This window comes from Bubalus bubalis, chromosome 4, assembly GCF_019923935.1.
Source record: "Bubalus bubalis isolate 160015118507 breed Murrah chromosome 4, NDDB_SH_1, whole genome shotgun sequence".
NCBI classification, from domain to species: domain Eukaryota; kingdom Metazoa; phylum Chordata; class Mammalia; order Artiodactyla; family Bovidae; genus Bubalus; species Bubalus bubalis.
In genome coordinates, this window is record NC_059160.1 from 59,015,242 (window position 1) to 59,037,662 (window position 22,421).

At 35.9% G+C, this 22,421-nt stretch overlaps 1 protein-coding gene across 3 annotated transcripts in view; it reads right to left on the reverse strand.

Annotated features, from left to right (window-relative positions):
- NEDD1 (NEDD1 gamma-tubulin ring complex targeting factor) overlaps positions 1–22,421 on the reverse strand; it is a 51,422-nt gene that overhangs the window by 23,112 nt on the left and 5,889 nt on the right. For all 3 annotated transcript variants that reach the window (XM_006073554.3, XM_006073555.3, XM_044941465.1), the window contains exons 3-8: positions 21,675–21,769; positions 17,844–17,960; positions 15,886–16,026; positions 6,267–6,496; positions 1,602–1,803; positions 1,052–1,247 (exon numbers count right to left, since the gene is read on the reverse strand). In XM_006073554.3, the coding sequence (XP_006073616.1) occupies positions 1,052–1,247; positions 1,602–1,803; positions 6,267–6,496; positions 15,886–16,026; positions 17,844–17,960; positions 21,675–21,769 (981 nt within the window). The remainder of the gene's footprint in view (positions 1–1,051; positions 1,248–1,601; positions 1,804–6,266; positions 6,497–15,885; positions 16,027–17,843; positions 17,961–21,674; positions 21,770–22,421) is intronic.

A 22,421-nucleotide genomic window follows, 5' to 3' on the forward strand; every position in this document is an offset into this window, starting at 1 on the left:
TTAAATAAGAAACCTATTATTTTTATATAATTTATAATGATTTTTATGTAAGGATGATACAGATATTCACAGATAATTTATAGTGAATATACTTACTATTTGTTTAAAAAAACTATTCCACACTATTAAGACTAACAAATTAAAGTTTTGCTTATACTTGGAAATAGTAAATTTTTTTATAGTAAACTGAAAAAGCACCAACAAGTATTTGTGTTCAAGTTAAGTACTTATCCTGAAAATCAAAAAAGACATGAGTACTTTCAATTCTGATAAGAGTACTTTGGCGACATACTGGTATATCATGCAGATTTTAAAAAATATGTTGAAAGTTGACAGTACAGCATAATTTCTTAAAATAAAAACAAAAAGGTTTTCAGGAATTTAGGGAATTATTTAATGTAGGTGAAGAGTATTTTCTACAAGAAGTATGGGGAAGCTTATCACCACATTATACCTTTACAAAGTCTAAATGAACTCTTATTTAAGAACTGATAAGATTACCAGAATAGAAATTATTTAAAAATTACAACATTTTCATTCCCTTTTATTTAACAAATGACAAATTTACTGCTTAATATGTGCCAGGCACTATTCAGCACTTAAATATATTCATTTCACCACCTGATTTACTTTCCATTTTGAAATATGAAGTAAAAGAGCCATTAATAGCTTTTTTTTTTAAACTAAGAGATCAAATCATAATGAAACCATCAAAGTTTCATATTCTCTATTGATTCAGCTAAAGATGCAATGAAAAGTCATCTAGTCCATAGCAGTACTTCTGATTGGGCATTATTCTACTTTTAAGATAATATTTCTTAAAACAGAAGTTCAGCTAAACAGAATAAGTGAAGAATCTTTCATTAATTTTTTTAAAAAGTTAGAGCTAAAGTGGAACTTATCACTTTTTCAATTTTCATTATCTACTAATAATTTTACCCAAGTCCTCAAGTGAATTGAAATTCTAGGTTCTTGAGAAAAGTGATAATGACATTCATTTGGGGAGGAAACAGGATGGGAACTCCAAATACTATATATAAGTAACAGTTACCTGCTTTGTCCTGAGGAGCAACTGCTCCCTTCCCCACAGCGGCTGCCGTGGGCTGTGGCGGAACTGTGGCGATGGATGTGGTGGCTGCGTCTCTGACCACTCCAGGATTCTGGGCTCCTCCTCCGCCAGCGCTCACATTAGCAGTGCGTTTGTTCACAGCTGTGGGCTTATTTGAACAGCCCTTATTCAAACCTGACTGAAATGTAATGGAATATGTAAAAAGCTCAGGTTTCTAATGCTCCATACTATACATTAATATTTTATAAATTCCCTATTCATTTAAAAAATATTTTTTTCCCTTAGAAATCTTAAGCTCACTGATGGATGTGAGAGTGTCCCTCTGAACCATAAAAGCCTTTTATAGTTTTAAAGAGAGAGAATTGTGAAAAGTACAAAAAAATAAATGAATAAAAGTTGTAAAACTAAGTATCAAAAGGATTTATACTAAAATTATTAAAAATGTTTTGATATGAATGATTCTGAAGCAAAAGTATGACCTCTATGATCTAGATTTATTTAGTACAATCAAAAAATGCTGAAACTATCTTACCTTAGAAAGAACAGTGGAGTACTGAAATGCTATACATTGCACAGATGTCTTATGTGCACTGATGGTTTTAATTGGTGATTTCAGCATCCTTAAATCATATTGATATATTTTCCCACGGGAGGATCCAATAGCCAAAGTGGCTCCATCAGGCATGAAATCCACCGCAGTCAGGGGAGCATCAGCCACTAAAGTTTTCACGAGCCTTTGGAAAGGACAGCAAAGTATATATAGATATGTGGATGTGTGCATATAAGCCTATACAACATAAATAACTGTAAACAAAAACCAAAGTTACTTGGAATTCAGCAAAGTTATTTACTTAGAATATCCATCTCAAATACCTGCCTAAAGCAGAAGTTTAGAATTAGACCTAGAGACATTTCTAATATAAGGAACTGCTAAGCACTCCATCCTATTTTTCTATTCACTTCTAACAGATACATTCTGTACTTTGTAGAAACAGGACCTATTTCTTGAGTAATTATTGTTTTGGCAGTGAATATGACTTCACGGGTAAGGTCTCTATTGCCTCAGGGTTCTGGAGAAGGGAATGGCAACCCACTCCAGTATTCTTGCCTGGAGAATTCCATGGACAGAGGAGCCTGGTGGGCTATAAGTTGTTGGTGTCACACAGAGTCGGACATGACTGAGCGAATAACCCACATACACACACAACCTCAGGGTTAAGGAGGCTCTAAGTATCTCCTTTCCATTTAGGGACCTGCTTAGGCCTCAAGAGGACTGTGACCTTTGACAAGGAAGCAGCTGCCACTTTGCTCTTAGTTCTGCATCTCTTAACCCAAAAGCTAGAACTCATGAGGCTTAACTCTGCTGGAAGCTAAGCTGAGCTCCTGGCTACGGTGTCTGGTATATGAGAGGAATGGCTTACTATTAGGGTTCTCAGTAAATCAGCTCAAAATAAAAGAATAACAAAGAATAAGGGGAAAAAAAATAAAAAGAAGAGTGAAATAAGTAACAGTAAACTTTAAAAGGGGGCTTACAGTAGGTCCTTCCCTAGTAGTATTATTACATCATTTCTAGTTCTCTTCACATGATACTGGTAGGTGTCTTGAATATACCTCCAGCACTCCTGAAGCTTTTTTTTGTTTGTTTTTTTAAGCTAACCAAGCACACTTATAACTGTAAGAAGGACAAGAAGGCATAACAGCCCTTGCTTCTCAGAGAATCACATACCCTTAGGGGTTCTCAACTGAGGGTAATTTTGCTAATTTGAGGAGGACTATTAACATCTATTAGGTGGGTGCCAACCTAACTGTGGTTTCAGACTGTGATTTTTAAATCATCATAACTAGGCTCAAACACATCTTTTTTTAAAATTAAAATAGGAACCATTAAAATCAACACATTTTTGCCAACAACAAGTAACTTTATCCCTGGGGCATAAAAATCCATGCTTCAGGGTTCAACGAACTCCAGGAAAGCAATTTTTGCATCCTGCTGGTTGTAGAAGCGTTTTCCCTGCAAAAAGTTGTCAAGATGATTGAAGAAGTGGTAGTCAGTAGGCGAGAGGTCAGGAGAATACGGTGGATGAGGCAAAACTTTGTCGCCCGATTCATTCAACTTGTGAAGTGCTGGTTGTGTGATGTATGGTGGGGTGTTGCCATGGAGAACTGGGCCCATTCTGTTGACCAATGCCGGCTGCAGGCATTGCAATTTTTGGTGCATCTCATCAATTTACTGAGCATACTTCTCAGATGTAATGGTTTCACTAGGATACAGAAAGCTGTAGTGGATTTGGACCACCAAATAGTGACCATGACCTTTTTTGGTGCAAGTTTGGCTTTGGGAAATGCTTTGGAGCTTCCTCTTGGTCCAATCACTGAGCTGGTCATCACTGGTTGTTGTACAAAATCCACTTTTCACTGCACATCACTATCCAAACAAGAAACGGTTTGTTGCTGTTGCATACAGTAAAAGAAGATGACACTTCAAAATGATTTTTTTAATTTTCGGTCAGCTCAAGAGGCACCCACTTACCAAGCTTTTTCACCTTTTCAATTTGCTTCAAATGGCGAGCAATCATAGACTAGTCAACACTGAATTCTTTGGCAACTCTCAGGTAGTTGTAAGAGGATCAGCTTCAATGACGCTCTCAATTGGTCATTGTCAACTTCTGATGGCTGGCCACTACACTCCTCAGTCTTCAAGGCTCTCGTCTCCTTTGCAAAACTTCTTGAACCACCACTGCACTGTATATTTGTTAGCAGTTCCTGAGCCAAATGCATTGCTGATGTTGTGAGTTGTCTCTGATGCTTTCTGACCCATTTTAAACTCGAATAAGAAAATCACTCAAATTTGCTTTTTGTCTAACATCATTTCCATGTAAAGTGTAAAAGTGTTAGTCACTCAGTCAAGTCCAACTCTTTGTAACCCTACGGACTGTAGTCCACCAGGCTCCTCTGTCCATGGAATTCTCCAGGCAAAAATACTGAAGTGAGTAGCCATCCCCTTTTCCAGGAGACCTTCTCAACCCAGGGATCAAACCCAGGTCTCCTGCACTGCAGGTAGATTCTTTACCACCTGAACCACCAAGGAAGCCCAACATCATTTCCATAGTCTAAAATAAATATAAAATAAACAGCAGGGACTTCCCTGGTGGCACAGTGGCCAAGACACCATGCTCCCAATGCAGGGGGCAGGGTTTTGATCCCTGGTCAGGGAACTAGATCTCACATGCTACAATTAAGACCTGGCAAAGTCAAATAAATAAATAAAAATAAATATTTTTTAAAAAACAGCAAGTAGTCAGTTCATCTCAGTTCAGTCGCTCAGTCGTGTCCAACTCTTTGCGACCCCATGAACCACAGCACGCCAGGCCTCCCTGTCCATCACCAACTCCCGGGGTCCACCCAAGCCCACGTCCATCGAGTCAGTGATGCCATCCAACCATCTCATCCTCTGTCATCCCCTTCTCCTCCAGCCCTCAATCTTTCCCAGCATCAGGGTCTTTTCAAACGAGTCAACTCTTCACATCAGGTGGCCAAAGTATTGGAGTTTCAGCTTCAACATCAGTCCTTCCAATGAACACCCAGGACTGATCTCCTTTAGAATGGACTGGTTGGATCTCCTTGTGGTCCAAGGGACTCTCAAGAGTCTTCTTGAACACCACAGTTCAAAAGCATCAATTCTTCTGCACTCAGCTTTCTTTATAGTCCAACTCGCACATCCATACATGACCACTGGAAAAACCATAGCCTTAACTAGATGGACCTTTGTTGGCAAAGTAACATCTCTGCTTTTTAATATACTACCTAGGTTGGTCATAACTTTCCTTCCAAGGAGTAAGTGTCTTTTAATTTCATGGCTGCAATCACCATCTGCAGTGATTTTGGAGCCCAGAAAAATAAAGTCAGCCACTGTTTTCCCATCTATTTGCCATGAAGTGATGGGACTGGATGCCATGATCTTCGTTTTCTGAATGTTGAGCTTTAAGCCAACTTTTTCACTCTCCTCTTTCACTTCCATCAAGAGGCTCTTTAGTTCTTCTTCACTTTCTGACATAAGGGTGGCGTCATCTGCATATCTGAGGTTATTGATATTCCTCCCAGCAATCTTGATTCCAGCTTGTGTTTCCTCTAGCCCAGGGTTTCTCATGATGTACTCTGCATATAAATTACATAAGCAGGGTGACAATATACAGCCTTGACGTACTCCTTTTCTTATTTGGAACCAGTTGTTCCATGTCCAGTTCTAACTGTTGCTTCCTGACCTGCATACAGATTTCTCAAGAGGCAGGTCAGGTGGTCTGGTATTCCCATCCCTTTCAGAATTGTCCAGTTTATTGTGATCCACACAGTCAAAGGCTTTAGCAAACAAACAAACAAACAAAAAAAGTGGTAAATGTGCATTAAAATGATCTATAACATAAGCTCCAAAACTCTGGCCACCTGATGCAAAGAGCTGACTTATTAGAAAAGACCCTGATGCTGGGAAAGATTGAGGGCAGAAGGAAAAGGGGGCAAAAGAGGATGAGATGGTTGGATGGCATCACAGACTCAATGGACATGAGTTTGGGCAAACTCCAGGAGATTGTGAAGGATAGTGAAGACTGGCATGCCGCAGTCCATGGGGTCGCAAAGAGTTGGACACAACTGAATGACTGAACAACAATAACATAACCACATTTATTTAGGAATGTATTTCAATATCAAATGGCAAATTTCAAGTGTAAAACCACAATTACTTTTGCACCAATCTAATAGTAAGTAGGGGCCAGGGAAGGTGCTGAATATCCCACAATGCTCAAGACAACTCCCCACAACCAAGACTCATCCAGCCCAAAATCTGAAGGCTTACAAACCCTGCTCTAGACACTGAAGTAATTTTAAAGCAAATTAATCATGTTGCTTTAAAAATATACAAATTTAGTTGTATTCTGAAGAGAATAACATGGCATGCATGTTAAAATAAAGATGTGAAATCATCAACATGCTACCTCTCAACATTCATCACCCAGAAGTACTCTAAAGACTCATCAAGTTTTTTCTGCACATGGGAAGAAGAGAAAATTTTACCTTGTTAGACAACAAATATACAATCTCTAGATCTTTTAACATTCATCAGAGGTCTATGCAAATCACAAATAAGGCTACTAGTGAAATAATTATTTGTTACTAAATTAAGAAATGAGCATGTTATACTTACTTCTTACTTGAAGTGTCATAGAGAATGATTCTTTTATCCAAGCCCACAGTTACAAACAGCAGTTCATTGACAGGAGAAAAACAGATGCCTGAAGCTGGAGCTTTATGTGTACTGTCAAAGTTATGGTATGGACTCTGACTATTCACATCCCAGAGAGTTACTATTCCATTATCTGAAACACTGCCCAGGAGTGATTTCTTAAATAAGGAGTACTTCAAGTGCCGAATAGACTAGGAAAATAAAAATAAATTTTATGTAATTGTAAGCATATGTAAGAACATTTTATATGAGGTATAAATAATGGCCATTTTATTCACAAGGGATTCAGAACTTCCCTGGTTTATGGCATAACAGGTGTCATGATCAGGACAACCATAACATCATTCAGTGGGCTATAAGATCCTAATTCTAGTAATTGAACAGTACTCATGATTTTATTATGTCAGAGTAGAGTTACTTCAATCACCTCTTTTACAGAAGAAAAATACAATATACTGAGGTAAACTATATTAATTCATCAGGATTACAACATTCCACCTAAATAAAAGACCCAGTCACAGACAGATCATGAATAAACATAAGGGAACACTGGTAGAGAATAAGTAAAATAGTCTGCATTTGTTTTCAATATATATTTTTTATATTTGAATATATTTCTTTGAATCTGATGTGCTGGCAGTTCTACAGTGGAAACACAATAAAAAATTAACTCAAAATAAAGGGGGTATTGGCAACATTCTAGACTGGGGATGGCCTACCATTCTTTCAAAAGCATTGGCCTGAGGGCAACGCTAGCCTTTCTCTAAAACACTCATCTCTGGAGGCAGTGGAGACTTTTTTCAGTTTCTGCTGGACAAGAATAAACAAAGATCCAGTTTGAGTAAGCAGGTCTTCTGAGACTGAAAGTGGATGAATTTATCTACTTTTACTAAAATGTTACTTTCTGACTTCGCTGATACTATCATTTATTGTGTTGAGAATTAAGTACTTCACAATTACCTGATTTTTTACATTTAAGCAAAATAAAAGTATAGAAATCAATATTAAGCAGAATCCAAAGATTGGGAAACTAGCCACAAGACACTTTTATTTATAGTCTCAGGGAAAGCAACGAATCACTGAATGAATCACAGTTGGCAGTTATCAGCTACACATACAGGTCCCAGATAAAACTGCCACAGAACAAAAGTCAAACCTGAAGGCTTTTTGTTTGTTCTATCTAATCTAACACACTTCAAAAAGACTTAAAATTTGAAATTTAGATTCCACTAGCTTTTACATATTAAAAACTCATATTCTACTTTAAGATGTTTCAAAATAGTAAGTATTAGCCCTCAACAACAATAAAAAATATGTAAGAATAACATAACACAAATTCTGTCTAAGGAAACCAAGTATTTGCAACCTGACACCTAAGGTAAGATAACTGTCTCTCTGCAACCACATGGACTGTAGCCCACCAGGCTTCTCTGTCCATGGAATTTTCCAGGCAAGAATACTGGAGTCGGTTGCCATTTCCTTCTCCAGGGGATCTTCCTGGATCAGGGATCGAACCCATGTCTCCTATATTAGCAGAAGGATTCTTTCCCGCTGAGCCACCGGGGAAGCCTTTTATACACATACACATTCTCATAAATATTAATATATACAGTATCCCTTCAACTCCATTCCTCCCTCTTCTTCACTCGTCTTCTTTCAAGCACCAATCATCTGTCACCTGAGCTACTGCCTATTTCCATTCTCAGTGTCTTGCTATCTACCCTGCATACCACTGCAGCAATAACTTCTTCAAAGCCGGAAATCTGAATGTAATTCTGTCTTGCCTAAAGTCCTTGTAACTGGAGGACTCTGAGAAGATAGAGGTTACGACCGTGGCAGAGTTTTTCAATCTCCCTAAGTCCCTCCATTTGTTGTGTATGTGTGCACAAGCAGGCCTAAGACTGCTTATCCTTATAAAGTCCTGCTTTCAAGATGGGCCCTTGGCTGGAGTCTTCAAACTTGGATTTTTTGGGGGTTCCCACCACCCTAACTGAAGACAGTGGCTCACTGTGCCCAAACTGTTTGTGCAAAAGATATGGTTTAGGACTGAACCATGGATGAACACCTGCTATCCTTATTAGAATTTGGAAATTCAGTACATGCTAGGCAGATGATGTCAAGATAAGCAGCCTCCAACAAAGTCCCTGGCCAATCAGTCTCTAACAAGCTTCCCTGGTAAACCATATTCCATACATGCTGTCACAATTTGATACTGGAAAATTAAATACATCTACTCCACTGAGAGAAGACCCTTGGAAGCTCATGCCTGGTTTCCTTGGGACTTCACCCTATGCACCTTTTTCCCTTTGCTGATGTGCTTTGTATCCTTCCACTGTAATAAATCATAGCCATGAACACCACGTCTCTACACTGAGTCCTGTGAGTCCTCCCAGTGAGTCATCAAACCTGGTCTTGGGAATCCCAGCACAGATAGTAAGTATAATGTGTGAGTGTGTATGTGTTACAGATAGCAAGCCAGATAGCAAAACTAAAACCCCATGAACAACATTTACAGTAAAACTAGACCGTTTCAGGTATCCCCATGAGCCCCAAAATATCCTAGCAGATCCAACATTTAACAGCCATAGTCCTTCATAGTATTAGTATCTGTGCAGGAGGAAGCAGAGGGAAATTATAGGGACTGAGAAAGATTTGAGAACAGGAAAAGCCCCACATAGCTAAAATGTATCCATGGGAAAGTGTGGTGGCCAATCTGACAATATCAGCTAAACCAGGAATACCCACAGAATCAGCATTAGTTCTGTCCAAGAAGTTTGCAGAAAGGTCTGAAGGGCTAGAACACCCCCAAAACTGTCCAGCCAAGGCACCTCCTTCCCAGGTCAGGGCTCCATACTGAGGAGACACTACTAGCAGTGGAAACAAACCTGAACAGGTTGGAGTCAGGATAGTTGAAGCAAAGTGAAAATTCACATACAAGTCCGGGAGCAGAACAAAACCAAGCAATCTCAGAAGAGTTACCCTCTAAACTCCTCTGTTGCAGAGTTGAGGGAAACGGACTTCACAGATGAACCCCAGACAAAGTTATTATGAGAACAAAGAGAACAAGAAAGAAGACATTCTCAACAGATGCCCAAAAAGACAGGAAAATGATACAAGACATTAAAAAAAAACAACGTAAGTCAGAATTAGAAAACTCAAAAATGAGATGTCAGAACTTGGAAAAGAATTGTAAATTTTAATCCTTTAATCCTAAAGATGAAGTCTAAAAAAAAAAGAAAAGAAGGCTACATTACATAGCTTTCATTAAATGTATAAGGAATACAGAATGAAGAAATATAACAAATAATACCTTAAAGATAGGTCAAAAGGAAAGAATTTTTAAAAATCAAAAATAAAGAAAAAAGTTAAAAATGATATGAAAGTAGCAAATCACTGAAGAAGATTCAACAAAGAAAAAACAAAGATAAAGAAAATATCAAATACTAAAAACTGTAATTCAAGAAAACTCCCTGAAAGAAAAAAAGATTTGAAATTACATATTAACTGATCATACCATGTACCTAAAAACAGCAATACAGAATAACCAACACCAGGACATAATCTAGTAGAATTACTGGATTTTAAAGGAAAAAAAAATCCTCTGCACATATAGGAAAAGGAACAAGTAACTTATAAGGAAAAAAATACTTAAATTATGATCAGACACTTGAAACCAAAAATGATAAGAATAACGCAGTTTAACTCCTCAAGGAAAGAAAATGTAAGCCTGCTACAGAGTTACATTGAAAGAGAATTTTTAATCTCAAAGAAAAAGTCAAAAGCAGAAAACATATACTTATGGAAATAGTATTATACTATTCACTGTGATTATAAAAATTTGGAAAATACCTAAAGTATAGGATTATCTAAATAAACTGTGCCATTTGAACAATGGAACATTATATAGGCACTAAAAATTATAATTGTGAACACTAGCAATATGAGAATACCTAGGATAGAACACTAATAAGAAAAAGCAGAAGACTGAACCAATGGAACAATTGTAAATTTATGGAAAGAAGACAGAGCTATACAGATAAACTGCAAGAAAACATTCTTCAAATCACTTCCTATTAAAGAAAATTTAGAAGAGAAAAACCAAAGGACAAAATAATACTTTAAGATGCAATATATAAAGATATGGAAGTTTGTTTTACACCAACATGTTAATCACAAAACTGCTCGAAAACATAATATAAAGGCTAGAAAAGTGGACGAATACTAAGGAAACATATTGAGATAATCAAGGATGTTTTATACCATAATACACAACTGTATACCAATGTCCCCATATAACATAAAGGAAACCACTACTCTAGATACAAAGCTTTGTAGTAAGTCAAACTTCTTGAGTGCCAAAGTTCAGATATAAACAAAACCAGTCAACCAAGTCAACCAAATTGGAATTAAACTCATTCTTGATAAAATAATTATTTTTAAAATGTAACTAATAATTATTTACCAGATCTCTATACTCCAAATGCTTATTAATATTTACAGAATCTATACCTAAAATGTCAAAAATTTCACTGAAGAAAATGGACTTATTTAACATACACTGAAAATGTTATATTTAAAATCTCACAGATATTACATTTAAAGATCACTTTTAAATCTAAAGGAATCAATAAAATATCCACATTTTAACTGCTTTCAAAAAGACTGCAGTCTGAGAAAGGCAACACAGGTTAACTTATTGGTGAGCCTAAGCTGCTGAGCTTGCCAAATAGTGACTTGCAATTATAATCTAAGGAGCGCGTCAGCCCTGGCAGCTCTACAGAAGCAGTAAGGCTTTTTGCCCCTGCAGATAGACACTGCGATCCACAGAAAACTAATAGCTTCAATTCAGCTCAGACACTTCAAAGTAAGATTCTAAATATATTCAGGCAATCTCATTTCTAATATGAAATTCAGTATAAAGATTCAGTGAGACTCCGTGGTTTTGTCACTTTTGCTAAGAAAGCAATTTGATGATTTTTAAAGATTTCAAATTCTTGATTGCTCATAGAAACAAAATTAGAAATTTTAAATTTAATCATTAGATGTGCCCTACCTACTATTTTTCTCAATAACCCAAACCCTATAGTAAAACTGATCAGCATAGGAACTTGGCTGGATGACAGTATACTGGAATTGGATTATGTCAATTTTTAGAGTTGAAATTTTTATGAACATTATTTGAATGTCTAAAATGAGTATTTAATATACTTGAAATCTTAAATGAATTTTGAGGAATCAATTTTTAAAACTCCATAGATTTCAATTATGCTGCTTGCAAAATGGAAATGTAAATATGCAGAATCATAACTTCAACTTTCTTCACTAAGAAAATAGACTGCATACTTACATACCTAGAGACCAACTGGTATTTACAGAGAGCCCATACACTCTGCTTTAATGCTGTAGAGAAAAATGAAATAATATAGTACACAAAAAATATAGAAACATTTGTTCCAGGAAAAGAGAAAAAAACCACATGCTCCAGTTTGATTTCTTCACCTTCTTAATGCTCTCCTTACTCTACATTGCTCTAAAACATAAATTATGATTTCTAAGGTCAAGTTACAACTGGTTAATCTGGAGGGAATGCATTAAACCTAAAGACGCAAAGTAGTTTGTAGAAGTTAACCACAAAAGCTATTTTAATAAATTAATATGATTATTTATCAAAAGTTACCTGACCTCTTATCACATATTACAAACTATATTAGCATCTCATTTAGCCCTAAAAACAACAAAACAAAAACCTTTTTGAAAGTATATTTTCATTCTCACTTGACAGTTAAGGAAAAGGAGGCTTGAGAGTTAAGTCACTTGCCCAGGCTCACACAGCTAGCCCTCCAAATAAACGTGGGATTTACAACATAAAGCTGTACCCAAAAAAGCTCACAGAGAGGCCAAATGCCCAAGCAGGAGGCAGCGGGAACATGAAAATATAGGTTGCAGTTCATCTGACTGCAACCTATCTGACTGCACAAGAGATAAGCTTTCAGCATTACTGTCTTCCTAAACTAGAAGATAAATTCAGGTCTGCCATGCAAAGTAATCAATGAAAATCCTTTGAAAATCAACAATACAGCAACCGGCCACCTAGCATTTTAAAATATATTTCTTTTATGTGAAGAAGAGATAATAAAATTTGGGACTTCTGCACAAAGTGACAAGAGAATGCTGCAAAGTTTCCTGAAGCTTTGGATTCTCAAATACTTACACATTAAGCTGCCCCTGAGCCAGAGAGAGATTCAAAAGGAAACACTGCTACCACTCTTCAAGAGTTGACCTTCAAGTCAGTCAATTAAGAATCTTGTGATCTCAAAGTCCTGGAATCTGAGTTTTCTCATTTTTAAAATGAGAATAACCTATACCTCAGAAGTGAGCAGCAAAAAATAAGTGAGAAAATATATATAAAGTGACAATTACTGTACTTGAAACACAATAATAGTGGTAAGAATTCTATAAAGGTGATAACCTCTACCTGGAATGTTCTCCAAACCCTCTCATCACCTACACTTACCCCAGTGGCAGTCGAATGGTCTTTGCAATAAATAATGCTGGTATAAGCATATACCTGTATGGAAAGATGAATCCCATCTCACACCACATACAAAAACTACTTTGAAATGGAGCACAATAGACATAAACGTAAGAACTTCTGTTCATTTTTTAAAGGCATTAAGAGAGTGAAAAGGAAAGTCATAGGCTAAAACAGAAGACATGTGCAAAATGTATATCCAAAGGATGACTCCATCTGGAAAACAGAATAAACTATAAATCAATCCTAAAAACACAACCCCAAACGAAAAGGAACAGACGTGAATAGTCACTTCACAAAAGGAAGTATACAAAAATTGTGCCCAACTCATTCAAAAGAGAAAAGCAAATTAAAACCACCATGAGCTACAATTATACAACCATTAAAGTGGCTGAAGTGAATAAGCAAGACAATACTTGATATGAACAAAAACGTGGAACAGCTGGATCTCACATACATTGCTTATAGACATATACAATGGCACAAGCACTTTAAAAACTTTGTGACAACTTTTAATGAAGTAAAACTTAATGCCTACCCTAAGACCCAGCAATTTCACCCCTGAGTATTTACTCAAGAGGAATGAAAACATATCCACAAAAAGACTCATATGAGAATATTCATAGTAGCTTTCTCACAATAGATACAAATAAGAAACAGCTCATACATCCATCAATAGTAGAATGGATAAATGGTGGTATATCCATATAATGGAACACTTCACAGGAGTCAAAGCAGTATAAACTACTATTCCATGCAACAAACATAATGAAGACCAGAAGAAACCAGACACATACAATTCTTTTAAGAAATATGAGGTAGGCACTGGAAAGGGTTAAGAAGGAGAACTATGGTATGCCAGAAATGTTCTGTATCTTGATTTTGGTAGTATGTAGTTACACAGGTGTATGCATGTATAAAAATACATCAAGCTGTATATTTAAGATATATGTACTTTATTGTATGTATCTCATACATATCTCAATTTTTAAAACTTAAATATTTTACAGAGAATAAGGCCAAGAGCAATAACCAAAACTCTCTAGTAAAATACAGTAAAAACTTAAATACATGGCAGTATCTAACCTAATATTTATGTTACTGGAAAGTCAACCCAGAATTTATAAATCTAAACTTATCATGCTTCTAATATATCATGCTTCTTCCAAAGAAGAGGAAGAGAAAGAGGAGAAAAAAGGAAGAAGAGGAGAAGGGAAGTTGGGAGAGGGAGAAGAGGAAGAAGGGAAGCGGGAGGGGAAGGAAAAGAAGAAACAAAAGAGGAAGGAGAGGAGGAAGAAGATGAAAGAAGTAGAAGAGGAAGGAGAAGACTACTCTGTTTCTTTAAAAAGCAAGTCATCTATTTGAACACTAGATTTTTTTTTTTCCAATAGTTCCAATATCTATGGGCTTAGGTTTTATGTCTCAGTTATAATAAAAATAACCAAAAAATTACAAAAACAAAATATTACTTCCTATCTTTATGGCCATATTAATCATTCTCTGTGGTAAATCACTTATCCTCATCCATAAAATGCAGAAAATGAGATTACCTCTAAAGGCTTTTTTCAGTTCAAGGATTCTATGGTTCTGACATTCAACTAATCAAAATATTCTGACTAGTTTCCTGTCTTCCAAAATAAAAGCCAAGCCTTCGGTCTGGCATTCAAAGTCCCATCAACATTAGCTCCTACTTTTCTTTTTCTCACATTAGCCCTATATAAAACCCATACACTTTCCTTTCTCTTTATTTTTGTTTGTATGATTTCTTCCAAATAAAATACTCCTCTCCCAAAGTTCTGTATTAATGTATTAAAATCTTTAGCTTTGAATGTGCTCATCCACTCACATATTTATTGGCGATCTTTCCCATGTAAGCACAAAGTTAGACAACAGCTGAGGACAAGAAAACAAGACACAGTTCCAACTACTCTGAGGACACGCAAAGAGCTAAACCCAGCACAAGGCAGAACCAAATTACACAGGAGTAAAACCAAACCAAACCTTTAGACCGAGCCTGAGACCCAGCTCAAACTGTCCCTTCTCCAATTTTCTGTTATTCCCAATCAGATAGTTTTTTCTCTGTTCTAAATGACCATAAGATTGTTTCTCAACAATCTCTCCCTTTCTCATAAACCTAATCATTCATATCTCTATTACCTCAATATACATGAAATCTGAGAAAAGACTTTTTTCTGTATATTTTTAATACTCGTTAAATTTTCCTTGAGCACTAAACATAAACTGTTCAAAGAATGATTTTAAGGCTTTTCAAAACTGGAGCACTCCCATATTTTACCTAAAAATACTTACGGCCAAAGTGATTACAATACAAAGTAAGAGTAAAAGAACTTGCACCTTATGGGAAATTCCTGTGGATAATTTCATGGAAAGTTAGTCAAGAACTAGATTTCTTAAGAAACTAAATTTATTCTTTTAAGAATTTTATAGACTAATTTTTTATAAAGAAAAATCCAGTAACTGACTAATTTTGCTTTATAAAAGCGTTTATAAAGTATTTCCTTTATAAAATATAAAGTATTTCCTTAAATACTCCTGTATTAACCTGAAATACGTAAATATGCCTTGGTACTGTAACTATCACAGACTTGAAACAAACAAAAAAGAAAAGCCTCTATTTGCCCTGTGCCTAAAAACAAATACTCCATGTCCATCAGAGTATTTATGAACATTAAGTATCTGTCTTGAAGCTGACATAGTTTAAGTTATGCGATACTTCTATAATTGTAATGTCATAGATTAATATCCATGTTTTAGGCTTAATCTATTAATAATTATTTATGTTTTTTATCTGCAGTTAAGTTCTAGGAGCATGTGACCATTCAAAGAATAACTAAACTCATATAAGCTTCATCATCTAATATATACTAGTTTTAAAATACTACCATTAAAAAATAGCTACCTGTAAGTTTTTCAAGCATGCTAAATGCAAATTTTAAATACTTAATTTTAAAAACTGAAATTCATTGCCTTATGTAAGATAATTAAAAATCTCTTATCAACTTTATTTTGAATAAACCCATACTGTACCTGGTTATTACCGTGACCAAAAGGAGTACTAGATAAATTAGTGGTTACACTGTGCAAAATAATTTCACCACTGAGAGATCCAGAAGCAATGTAGCAATCATTCCAATTATATGTTACACAAGTTACTTCATCTTTATGATCCTGAATGAAAGAAATGACAGTAAATAGAGTACCACACAACTTTCAAACAGCATATTTTTCATGTTTTTTTGTAAATATTATATATTTGTCAATCTAATATTTGCTTAACATTTTCCTCAAAATAATCTAAAAAAAAAAAAAAAAAAGTACACAAATGAGTAGTAAACTATCTGATCAGCACCAAGTCTTCAAGGAACAAACTTATTTTTCATAACCATAACAATGATCAGGCACTATGAAACAAGAGACAAAAAGGAAAGGTAATTTTCTAAATGGCATTATGCCTACATTAAAGAATTCACTTCCACTAACAAGTAACCTTTATTGCAAGTTGACTATTATGAGAGTCCCTGCCCTTGAGAATATTACTGTTCAACTGGGAAGACAGGACGTTTAAGTAAACATGCAAATGGCAGAATGAATCCTAAAGGAGGGGCAGAGTCAAAGCGTCAGAGGAAAGCGAAAGAGGCTTCACTATGTGCTGAGTTTGCAAAGGAAGCTTTACAGAAGACAGGAAGCCTGAGTTCAACCTTAAACAAAGCGATTAAGAGGTAAGTTAGGGGAAGGAGAATGAAACCTACAACTGCAAAATGGAAGAGAGTGGAAAAAAAAAAGCCCCAAAGCCGAATTGAGAAAGCATGTTTGAGACTTGATAGATGCTGCTTCCGTCTGTTGAGTACCAACTTAGGCTGGAGTTTTAATTATTATTAATCTTTAGAAAAAGCATGGGAGGCAAAGTCATTTTTCCTATTTTACAGATGAGTTAACTAAGGTTAACAAACTGCAAGCTCACAGAACTGCCAGTGGCAAAGCTCGGATTCAAGCTTATTTTCCTCCCATTATACTATCACTGTCTTCCTGATCCACAAGGGAATCCACTTGGAGGAAATAAAACCGTTTAGTTTAGAACAAACTGAGTTCACAAGGATTATGTTTTCCAAGACTAAATTAAGGGCAGCAGCCTAAGAGCACAGTGGTCAGCATAGTTTTTAACAATTTGATGCCACATCTTAATAACAGAAACAAACCAATCTTTGTATCTAATAATTAATGTAATAACAATATTCCACTTATTTTACAACTTTCTCAAATGGTCCCTGAAGCATGCCAGGAGATGGCTTTATATTTTAGGAAATTCTTTTTCTGTGTAGGTATGTGTGTATATATATAAAATGTTTAAAATTTCACATGTTAAAACTTTTTTGAAAGACAAAAATTGAAAACAATTTTAAAGATGAACTTCCAAATACCAAAACAATAGAAGTTCAAAAAAGCAATCACAACCAGAGGCTTTCACAATGATTCTTTTCATTTTCTGAAACTGCAAAAGCTATTTAAAGAAACACTAATTATAAATAGTAAATTATTTCAGAAACATTTTATTACCAAGATGAAAATACACACAAAAATAACACAAATAGCAGCAGAGAACTAAGAAGCAGTATCTCCAAACTGATTACCAGATTGAAGACTATCATCCCAAAATCACTCTCACTTTTTCAAAGAGCCTTAAAAAAATCTTTAATGACAATAAACCATATTTTTTTAAAAATGAAGGAAGTGGTCCACTCAAGAGCAGAACAAAGTGAAAAAATAAGGAAAAAGTTTTAACCCCAGCAACACAGTAACATAGTAACATACATGGAAGGAAAAATAAACTCAAAAAAGTAAGCTTTTGGCTACACATCTTTATATTCCCTAACAAATCTCACTTCATTCTGAAGCTGCTTATTGTTATCATAAAAGCTCAAAATTAAATTTTGGTAATTACTAATAAACACATTTCTGTAAAGATTTTTTTTTTTAAAGTTGCTTACCTTAAGAGATCGATGAACTCTTTTTGATTTTAAATCCCAAATATTAACAGTATTATTTAGGCCTCCGCTTACCAAATACATAGATGTTGAATTTAAACTGACACATGTCTGCTTTTGCTATTTAAAAAAAAAAAAGTCATGTTAATAGAGACCAGAGCTGACTATCAATTCTCATCCAACACTTAGTAAGCACATGAAAAACATTTGAGTGAAATGCTATAGACATGTCAATTCTTGTACTAAAGATTCAGCTCTCATCATCTTTCACAAGAATTCAACAGTCTGCAAAGTGTTCAAAATGGCTTTAAGGAAATCAACCAGATTCATGTTCTTCTCACATAAAGGTGGTGACAGAGGAAGCTTAGGAAACCAGCAAGTCTTGGAGTCCCTTTAGGGCTTACTTGCCCTGCATATTTCCCTTTAACAAAACCTGCTCTTATATTCCACAGAATATCTCAAATCAAAATCAACCCACAGCTCAGAAAATTCTAAAGGTAGAGGAGACTTTGAAGAATGCCTAGTTAAAACCCTTCAATTTACAGAGGGGGAAGTTTTATAAAGAGGACAAGATACTAATCCCAAGGCACAGTGCATCTCCCCCAAATTGACCAAGTCTCAAACATCCTGTCATCAGAAACTAACTCTACACTCTTCCCCTTACTGTAAGGTCCCATTCATCCAACTACTCAAGACAGAAGTTCAGAAGGAACCTTGTTTCCTTGTTCTCCCTCCACTCAGTCTATCAGCAAGTTCTCTAAACTCCAACCGTAAAATATACCCCACAGGGTGCCCCCCTTTATCGACCGTCACTGCAAGCACCCTCATCCAAAACTTGCCAAAGCACAACAGCAGCCTCCTAACTGGTTGTCTGCCTTCCACTCTTGCTTCCCTACATTCCATGTTCTATACATAGAGTGACCTTTATGAAATGTATATCAAATCATGTGTGTCTTGAAATCCTCAGTGGCTTCTAATCACACCTAAATTCCAAACTCATCATCAAGCTGGCTTTCAATGCCCTATTCATCTAGCCCTTCCTTACCTGGTCTCTCACCAGTTTCCTCCCCACCCACTGATTCTCTAGGCACAAGGACCATCTTCCATTCCTTAAATGTAATGACACTATGTTTGCCTCCAGACTTCTATACACCTATTCTTGCCTGGAAAGTCAATTCCCCTGAACCTTGGCTTGAATGACTTCACCTGATCAGTAGATATCAACTTAAATACCACAACTTCAGAAGACCCCTTCCCCACCTAACTAACTGCTAAATAACCACCTGCTAACTCAATAACGTACTTCAGCTCTCTGCATAACAACTTACCACTATCACTGGGTACTGTTTACTCGTTTATTCTGTGTCTCTCTCCAGAATGTTAAGTTTCCTTAGAGCAAAGACCATATCCATGTTCAATAAATATTTATAGAACAAATGGCTAAAAATACAGTGGTAACCAAGTTTTCTCACAATGAGTATGTCATGCATGTCATCTATCTGGTGGTATCATCAGTAACTATGCTACAATGTTGCATGGTTGTTGTTTTTTTCCTATTAACTTTCAGATACACTATATAGTTACATTAATTATTCCCATTCCAGCTGAACACAAAGGGTGGGGGGGGGGGGTAGAAATTAATTCCAAAGGGTACATTTTGTGACTGAAGGCAAATTACCTAGCTCTAGGCAAGTAATCTCATCTTTCTAAGCCTACATTTCTACCTTTGAGAAATGAGAGATGAGGACCTGATCTACTGTTCTTGATAGTCCATGCATTTCAAAAACATCCTCTGCTCAAGAGAGCACCAGATTCTTAAAAGGGTGCAGATGGCCTCCTCTCTCTCCCCCAAGGTTTCTTCCAGCTTTGAAATTCTAACCAAGTCAAAATTATTAACACACAAAAATATCAGGGGCACATTACATCAATATTTCAGTATGGTCACTATAATTCTCTTGCAGACATCATTCGAGGAATTGACTTTGGTCTAAATAGACTAATAAAATTTAGAATCTGGTTATTACTGCAGATCAGGAGTTTACCTTTAAATAAAATAGATAAGAATGGCATCCATCAAAGATCAATATATTAAAATTCTAATCATCAAAAACAACTGAAATTATTCATAAGGGCTCAGAACAAAACCTATATTTTTAGCTGCTTACCCTAATGAGAGGATTTTTTATGTTAATGTATTATTAATGTAGGTAATGAACTTAAATAATTAATGGAAATTGGTTATTACAGGAATCCTGTATCCTAAGACAAAAGCAATGGGTAGAATTTTAAAATCTGAAGATAATATCAGGTCAAATTTCTAGGTTATCATATCCATTATCATACTGTCAAGACCAATCTGTCTACTTTAGAGAGGTAAAATACAAAATCAAAGAAAATTAATATGGACTTTAAATAAAGTTCCACCTTAAACGGTGGCAGAAGTGGAGATCAAAATCGTTTTTGTTTTTTGGCTTTTTATTTGTTTTGGCTGTGTCAGGTCTTAGTTGCAGCATGCAGGGTCTTTTGTTAAGGCATGTGAAACCTAGTTCCTGGACCAAGGATCGAACCTGCATCCCTTGCCCTGGAAGGATTCTTAACCACTGGACTACCAGGGCAGTCCCCAAATCAAGACTGTTTTGATGTTGATATTTAATTCAACAAATGTTAGCTGATCAACTTGGACATGATCTGAAGATCCAAAAATGACTACGATGTTCTGCCTGCTCTTGAAGAGTACAGTCTACCTCTACCGCCCAGTGGCACTCTGGGGATGCAGATTCAATCCCTGGTCCGGGAACTAGATCCCACATGCCTCAACTCCACTTACTGAGGCTGAAAGGCAAGTGCCATTCCTACCCTCAACACACATTCTATCTGTCCCAGTCTCCACCACCTGTGGGCTGGAACTGATGCTGAGGTCAATCCTACCAGACACCTTTAGGAAAGGACTGCTAGAAATAAAAGGACTGCTAGAAATTCTAAGTCATTTTTATTAATATGTTAGATGAACTTATATTGTGTGGTCCTGCTGTGTTCCACTCCAAAGCAACTGGAGTAGAACAATTACTAATTAGGCCACCTTATCTACTCCAGTGTATAAAATCATGACAACTCATTATGGCTTAGAGTCCACCATAAAACTTTGAAATTTAAAAAAAGAACCACCAACTATATATTCCTTTTTATTTAGATCTTATTTAAAATGGAAACAAATTTCAAGAAGTATGTGATTAGAAATGAAAAAGCCAGTATTATCCTGAATCAGAGGGATAAACTTATGAAACAAAAGGGTAAGAATATATAGTGAGAAATACGTTTAAATGCTCTGGGACCAAAGCTCATGTTGACAAAGCCTGTTCTGTTACAGGAGGGCTTGGAGAGGCTCAGGTAGCACCCACTGGACTGAAGCTAAAGCAGAAGGTCACCATCAGATAAGGGTCTTTAGCTGATGGTGCTGAGCCCATTGTTAGTAAGGGAAGGGCTACATCATTAGGACCCTTTTGGTCAGATCAACCTAGGAACCTTGGTGGAACATAGTCCTAAAAAGCCATAGCAATACCAGGAAACCTCCAACAGAGGGAAAATGGAGATGCCACCTAGCTGACGAAATCTAAGTCCTTGATTGCTCCCCTAGGATCCAATATTATTTTACCTAAAGATGTATCAGTAAGCACACTTATCTCACCTTCAAGTGTTAACTGTATTATTTTAAGCTCAGGTTAAGAATAATGCTTTTAAACTCCTTTATATTTAGTTGTTACCACCATAATAAATAAGCAATTACCACGCAAGCAGGACTAAGATTTTTAAAAGTTTAAAAAAAAAATCACTTACCCCTTCACCAAGCTCTAAAAGCGGGACAGGTTTACATTTGCAACTTGAAACAACTATTTTGTCACCACTGGAAGATGCTGTCACTAGAAAGTTATCTAAATTAAGAGTTATGGGACATCAAACAATCCAAGGGCAGCTCTAGCACTCGACTACCATCATAAAGAAATGTGATGATAAAAGCAAGCACACTAAACTAAGAAGACAAACACTGAACATAGTTGATACATTAGCTTTCAAAACTGGCTCAGATTACTAATTACTAAGACTAATTCTCTTTACTACTGCAGGGAAGAACTATCCTTTTTGACTTTGCTATCACTTGAAAGCTATTTAACCCTTGTGAAATACTACCCCATTTTCAAAGAGTAGGCCAGAAGGTCTAATTTTATCCTTCAAGAATGAGAGCATGATAAAAGCAACATCAAGCAAATACCAATCAGCCTTTTCTTATACAAATATGGTTTAAGATAATTATTTAGTAATGCAGTACTTGATACCAGTTTAAGCTAGGAAGCAAATGTCCATATTAGTCTCCTATTTTTCCACTAAAAAATAAAGCCTGGTATTTCCTGGAATGGAATGGACTGGAATGCTTGTGATAGATAATTTCTATGTAGCAAATATAAGTAAGTGCGATTACACAGCAACTATGAGTTTTACTTTAACTTTATTTCGGCTCAATTAAATTTAAATTATTTAAAATACAATTTTAAATTATTAAAATAAGAATTATTTAAAATTTGATTT